This window comes from Nestor notabilis, unplaced genomic scaffold (genome assembly GCF_000696875.1).
Source record: "Nestor notabilis isolate BGI_N333 unplaced genomic scaffold, ASM69687v1 scaffold21204, whole genome shotgun sequence".
Lineage (NCBI taxonomy): Eukaryota > Metazoa > Chordata > Aves > Psittaciformes > Psittacidae > Nestor > Nestor notabilis.
This window is the reverse complement of record NW_009927164.1, coordinates 68,163-75,074: the sequence shown is the minus strand read 5'-3', so window position 1 is coordinate 75,074 and position 6,912 is coordinate 68,163. Positions and strand designations below refer to the sequence as shown.

Here is a 6,912-nt window from a genome sequence, read left to right as displayed (position 1 = left end):
TTGATTATTTAACTTATTTTTCCAATGTATTTGGGATTGCAATGACAGTCATAAATAGGTTGAGTTTTTACAATAGGAAAGCCTCAAACATCTGCTTGCGTGGTGTGTATCAGACGTCATCTTGATTTGTCTGCTGTGTCTGGCATTGGCCAGAAAATTTTTCTGTGGTCCTCCTGGATGTTATCTCAACCAGAGGGAGCTGGATGCCCTCATGCACTGGCTTTGGTGTTGCAGTGAATCCTGTGCTGTTTCTCTCATCACCCTTCAGAGCTGAAGACTCCAAGAACCTGAAATCTTTTGTTTGTTATTTAGCAGTGGTGAGATAGATGTTTGTTGGTCTGGCAAGTTTATTTTTAGGCACAGTGCTCAGACATGTACCTGTGTCCTCACCTGCTGCACCGTGCTGAGCGGCAGCCAGTTCTGTGGAGTGGGAGGTTTTGTAGTGGCTGGTGGCATCTCAGGGGTTTTGATGGCTCCTGTCCCATCCATGCACAGGCTCCTGCAGGAGCACACAGCCTCTTGAAAGCAGCTGCTCATTCCCTGCCCTGGCTCTGATATACATAGCTTATTCGTTTCTCAAGTATTTCCCTTGTCTGTAGGTTATTTTTTCTTCTTATTGTTTGACTGTTCCATAGTCTTTCTTTTCATATCAACTGTCAAAGCCCCAGGAGGCTGCAGATGCTGGGGAAGTTTACACACCAGGTAACCTCAGCTGTGAGAGTTCACAAAGGACCATGAGAAAACAAAACATTTTAATGACTTGCAGAACAGATACTTGCAGCATTCATCTGTCCAGCCCAAGGCCTGAAATAAACCCTGTAGGAATATTTGCTTTATGTTTGTTGGCCTTGGACTGAATCCCAAACAAATATTTCTCATTATCTAAATATAAGACCTGGGAAACAGGGTTGGTGCTCTATTCCCACTGACAGTCCTTATCCCTTGGAGTACTTGACCATTATAGGTTTCAGCAGACAAACAAGATTGCTGATCTTGGCCAAAATCCATCCTGGGCATCAATTACAATGAGGTACTTGCAATAATATAAAGGATGGCTGGGAGAAAAATACTACTCCATAATCCTGTGGTCCTTTTGAGCAACACAACCCGGCTCATACCATCTTGTACTGGCGGGAGCGTGATGGCGTTGGGCTCTCCTCTGTAGGGTGGAAGCTCCTGAGGACCCCGGCATCTGCTGGTCACTGAGGATCTCCCTTTGCAGCTCCATGTGTGGACCATGCATTTGTACAAGCCTGCCTGCACAGATATCCCACCCCACAAGCCAAGCCTGCAAAAGCCAAGTGAAGCACTCTTGAAAGGTAAAAAGCAAAGTGCGGGTCCCAGAGCCTGCCCTCCTGCTGCAGGCTGGCCAGGGAAGCCGAGCCAAGCCACCGAGCTGAAGCAGCTGGAGAAGTTCCTGCACCTGCATGGGCTGTCACTGCAGGAGACTGTGGGAGCTGAGACAGGAATGAAGTACAGGTACTTCTGCATGTGCTTTGATGGGGTATTTGGTGGCTGTCTGCATGGCAGCAAACAACTAAAACTGCAGGGAACTTGACTGAGCAACCTGTACACACCTTCACACAGGCTTACAAGATCTGAAGACATTGTCTACTTTGGTACCTTTTCTTCTCTAAGATTTCTCAGCACCATAAGAATCAGCATGACTTTAAGCAAAGCTAAATGCACATGATCTGTTCTGTTAAAACTTTGATTTTATTCTTTCTCTTCCAACATTAGTTGTTTGTGTCTGTCTGCTGAAGTGCCTCTTTGAAATTTGGGTACAAGTATTTACTCTTTCTGGTGTTTTAATGAAAACTCTTTTATTTATGTGCATTTAAAGGATAACAGCTGAACAGAAAACATGGAGAACAAAGACATTCTGAATGTGGCTGGTGCTTTGATGTGATGTCTGTCCCTGACCTGCCATGAAACTAGAGTGAATGGACTGAAAGGCAAAGAACCAGAGTTTATCTGGGTTTGGGCTGTGAAATACTTGGCTTCTATGTTAGAAAGAGCATCCAAGGGAGGGGGTCTCCTCCATGTGGACAGACTTATCCATGTGGGGAACTGGAATAGCCTGGGGAAAGAGGGTCTAGGCTGGGGATGGTGGGTGAAGAAGATATCAGTGTGCTTAGTCTATCATTTGTCATTTTGTTTTGTTTCAAAAAAGATTCATTTTAAAAGGATGACACCTCATACGGAAAGTAGATACTTTCTCTGTGCTTTGAACAAAAGGAAATTTTCTTCAAAACATTTGCTTTTTCAAGAGATTGCCTTTTGTCCATGGCAAATTGAAATAAGACAACACATTTATTATTTTCATGGAAACAGCACAGTTGTGCCACAGCTTTAGCTACTGGCTGGGGAAATTCCATGTTTCGAGACATGTTCCAATGGGGACTGATTGTGCAAAAGAAGTGTTTTGGAGCCAGTGTAAGAAGAAACAGCAAAGGGCTTTGTACCTCTGTTCTGCTGGTACTGGTTGGGAATCCATGGAGCAAGTTGGGGTTACACAGCCTTGAAAGCCAATGTAAATAAGTACAGAATTGAGTCTACTGTGTTTGAGTGATGAAAATGGAACATGTCCAAAGGCAATAGAATGGCATCTCAGGGATGCCATGTTCTGAACGGAGCTATGACAGAAGTAATCCCTGGCAATGTTCTGGGTTAGCAGGAGCAATGCTGGCCCTGAGTGAGATGCTCTGGTTAACTGGGGTTTTCAGACCTGGAAGCTTGTCTTCCTTCTAATGAGAATTTCTTTTGCTCCCCTTCTGATGATCCTAATCCCACGTGGCAGTTGTGTTTGAAGCAGTTGTTAGTACACACATGAAAATTCCCATTTATCTTATCTGTCTGCTAATTCTGCGCTTTCTATCGTGTTGCTCTACTCCAGGTATAGCTTAACACTTACTGTGTCCTAGCTGGGAAGCTCAACTAAAGTAGCCATGCAGCATTCAGTTATGATCTGGTGCCTAAAGTTTCCTTCACAGGACATTATCCTGCAGAACACCCTGTTGTATAGACACCTCCTGGATCCTGAACTGGACTGCCACTGAGACAAAAATGCATCAGTCAAAACTTGATAGCGATATTCATCTCTACTTGCTGCTGCGCAGAAAATGTGTGCAGCCTGCAGGAGAAACTCTGCAAAGAGGGTGGGGAGAAAACTTCAGTAGGGATGAAAACCCAAATCCCCAAACCCACTGGAGGCTGGATTTAAGTCACAGAAAAATGTAATTAATGAGAGATTCTGGGGCTGTTTTGTGCTCCAGGGGTAGTTAGCCTTGGCCTTGAGACTTTAGTCAGTGCCAAGGGCTGTGGTTGCATGCTCGGCTCTAGCAGGGGCTCTGCGTAAACAGCTTCATAAACCTCTCTGTTTCTCAGCTCACAAAATGGAGTGGTCTTCATTCATCAGAGCCTTTAGTAATGGTAAAATAAACATACACCTAATTCCTATCGAAGCTGATGGATTCAAGTATATGCTTAATTTTAAGTATATGCATTTGTCATAGTTGACAGAAACAGCTATAACTTATTGCATTTCATATACATCTATGAGAGGAAGATGTGTACAGGAGAGGGGGCTGTGCAGAGGGCTCCACTGCAGTGCAGGAGGGATTTTCCAGCAGTCATCACTTGCTGCTTTCTATAGGTTTTTTGCTCCTTTAGCTTTAGAAGTGCAGAGGCTCTTCTAGTCTTGCTGTGAGCTTAAACATTTTCTTTGCCGGCATGGCTTATTTTGCCTTCCAGACATTTCTTCAGATGTCCATAGGTCTAGTCTAAAGACAGCACAATATAATCCCTTTTTTTATTAAGAGCTATTTAATTATGTGTGGAAAGTAATGATTTGTTAACAAGAAACACTTGTTAAATACTCATAAGCTGGTTTATTTATAGGATGATTAGTCCTTTTTCCTTTCATTGCTTTACAAAATACAGCTTAGTTCAGCCTATTACTGAAAAACTGGAAGTGCAGCAGTGCATGAGCTTAGTTTGTTACTGACGACAGTACTGTTTCTCTCAGATGAAATGTTATTTGCAAAGCCAATTTGGTGTAGTCTTATCCAACTGTTCATTGCATGGCTTCCTTTCATACATGCTTTGCTGGAGTTTGCACTCTTAAGAACCAAACTATGTGGGGTGGTTCTGTCCTCACACCTGGAAAGCTGTGACTATAAATTTTCTCAATATTTTGCTCATGTATGGTTAAAATACGAGCAACTGAGTCAAATATGAGTGAAAATATGAGTCTCTGGATTTGGGCAGCTGCAGTCTGAGAGCCCGGAGGTGAAATGTTATATGTATATGTCTGCAAAAGCACCCAGGCAACTTTTGCAAAACATGTTGTTGGCAAAGGGAAAAAAATTTGGGAAGGTCGTGGACTCCTGAGGCACTGCCAGATTCACCCATGCAGCAGCCTTTGGAGCTGGGGGTATAGTTTTCTATTCATGTTTTCTCTATTTTATATTTAGTTGAGATTTTGTTCAGGGAGGGGGAATTCTTCCCACAGCACATAAGCTGCTGGCAAACTAGAATAATTTGGAGTAAGCCTCCCTAGGCTCTTCTGTGGGAAACCTGCAGGAGTTCCTGCCTCCTGAGAAAGTGCTGGGCTGCGTTGGCTGGTATATGTTGCTTTTGTTGGATAAACTGATTAAAACGTTCAAACTGAAGCTCTCGTATTAAGACAGGCCAGCAGATAGCCCTCTGCAGGATGTTTCCTTTTTCTTGTCTGATTGCAATGGGAAACATCACCATCATAGAGGGAGCGCTCAGCCAGCGCAGCAAAGAGTTGGGCACAGTCACCGTGGGGAGGAGAGGCCTCCTGCAAATTGTCAGAGACAATGTGTTGGTAAAACTCCCCCTGACTTGGTGTTTACTTTTACCCTGAATCACTTGGGGTCATGTTCATGTGAGAAGGAAGAGGTGGCTTGTGCTGGTGCACAGTGGCAGAGATGCTGGTGATAAAAATAGTGCCATGACCAGGTAGCTGATATCTTATAATTCTGAAAAATTAAAGTACTTACTGTGGCTAAATACAGCAAGAGGAAATAGCAGAGAGCTCTAGGGGCAAACTGATGGCAAAAGGGCTGTGATTTGTATGTTTAATTTGGTGTGTGTCCTGTGCTGGTACAAGTCTGTCAGGAAAAGCAATAAGGGAGTGAAACACACAGTCCACAGCACCAGAATGAATGTTGGTTTTCCTACGTCTTTACTTACTTTTGAAGTATTACTACAGATCAAACATGCTAAATTTACTAGAAAGGCTTTTCAGTTTGGTAACCTCCCCAGGACAATTATGGCAATTAGGTAAACCAATCAAATCTTAAAATAGCCAAAGGCTTTTGGTGAGTACCAGGGTTTTGCAGTGACTCCTGAAGGCATAGATCAACATGGACAAAAAAGATAAAATACTTCTGCAGAAAAAATATTGCCGAAAAGTCCTCCCCATCCCTGAGTCAAGTAGATAAAAAGGCAAACACCATTTTAGAAAGTGTAACATCCATAACAGTAAAATACTGTTGTTTTTATAAATTTCTGGGAGCTGGGACATTTCAAATCCTGCAGCCAGTGCTGGCCATCCCATTTCAGATGGATACAGCAAACTGGGCTATAGAAAGCAGAGGTCTCTGAGTGAAGCGATTGTCCCTGCACAAGGTGATTAAACAGGCTTTTAGCTTAGGAAACAGGTGATTGACAGGGATTACACCAGATGTGTTTAACATCAGGAATAGATTGTAGCAAGTAACTCGCTGTGTCCCATAATGCAGGGTCAATGCAAATGAAATTTTTGACCAACAGGTTTAAAACACAGGAAACAATTTCCCTCCATCTTGTAGTGAAATTGAGGGACTCACTGTCATGGGATGTTTTGGATGCTTGAAAGTATGAGCATGTTCAAAATGTTGTTAGATATCAGTGAAGGCCACCAAAGACTATTAAGTATAAAGGGGTGGATTAAACCTCTAGCACAGTGAACTTTTAAGTGGCAGATGGCAGAAAGCGGAGATGATGTACCCAGGAAGACATCACTGAGTTGTTGTTCAGCTCCTTTATAACCTTTCCTCCCGGGCACTGTCTGGGCTGCATGGCTGGGCTGCAGGGATGCTTTGCTCTGTGCCAGTATGGCCGTGCTTACACTGTGTGATAGGAGATGGGTCAGTATGGAGGGGATGAACAGGCAGATCACACTCTTCAGCCCTTATTCCTTCTTCTGGGGTAATGTTTGTACCCCTTCAAGGCTGACCCAGAAGAGGGGAATTTAGGAATGATCATTTTGCTATAGCTGCTTTTTCAAGGTCCCTTGGTCAGGCTCATTTCATGCTTTGAAGCTCTAAAATATCTAATCTTTAGATGGCAAAATATATGAGAGCACTTGATGTGGTCCTATAATCCTACACTGTAATCCCATCCTAATCTGCTCAATTCAGAGCACAGTTGTATTATATTTATTGGGATATAGCTTACAGCATTAATGTTTTCCCTATTTCCTGTGCAGATTGATCTATAGAGCCACATCCAGCTGTGTCCTTTTCTTAATAGCCAGCTTAATTTTTCATAAGTGTTTTTTTTTCCTATTTTAATCTGTTCAAACTATATATCCTGCTATCTAATGCTATAGTGATGACAGATATTCCCATGTCTATCTTTTTTTCCACATGATTTCAGTTTCCACTTGCTTGTTGGTTTCTGTGTTATTTTTGTAGGGTTCCTGCCCATACCATGCATTAGTGGGGGAGGATGAGATGAAAACAGGGGACGTGTGTGGGTTAGGATGTGAACAGGGTATCCCGCATGTGTAGATGGCATTTCTAGTGTGGTATTTCCTCCTTGAAGTAAGAAATCCCATTTTGCTCCTTCAGAAGAATGGTACCTACAGCTTGTGAGCAGCGTGAGCCTCATCTCCCCGGC

At 43.1% G+C, this 6,912-nt stretch overlaps 1 protein-coding gene across 1 annotated transcript in view; it reads left to right on the top strand.

Annotated features, from left to right (window-relative positions):
• The first annotated feature begins 1,237 nt into the window (after positions 1-1,237).
• KCNAB1 (potassium voltage-gated channel, shaker-related subfamily, beta member 1) overlaps positions 1,238-6,912 on the top strand; it is a 67,760-nt gene continuing 62,085 nt past the window's right edge. Inside the window, exon 1 of the mRNA XM_010013939.1 lies at positions 1,238-1,479. Coding sequence (XP_010012241.1) covers positions 1,238-1,479 — 242 coding nt within the window. The remainder of the gene's footprint in view (positions 1,480-6,912) is intronic.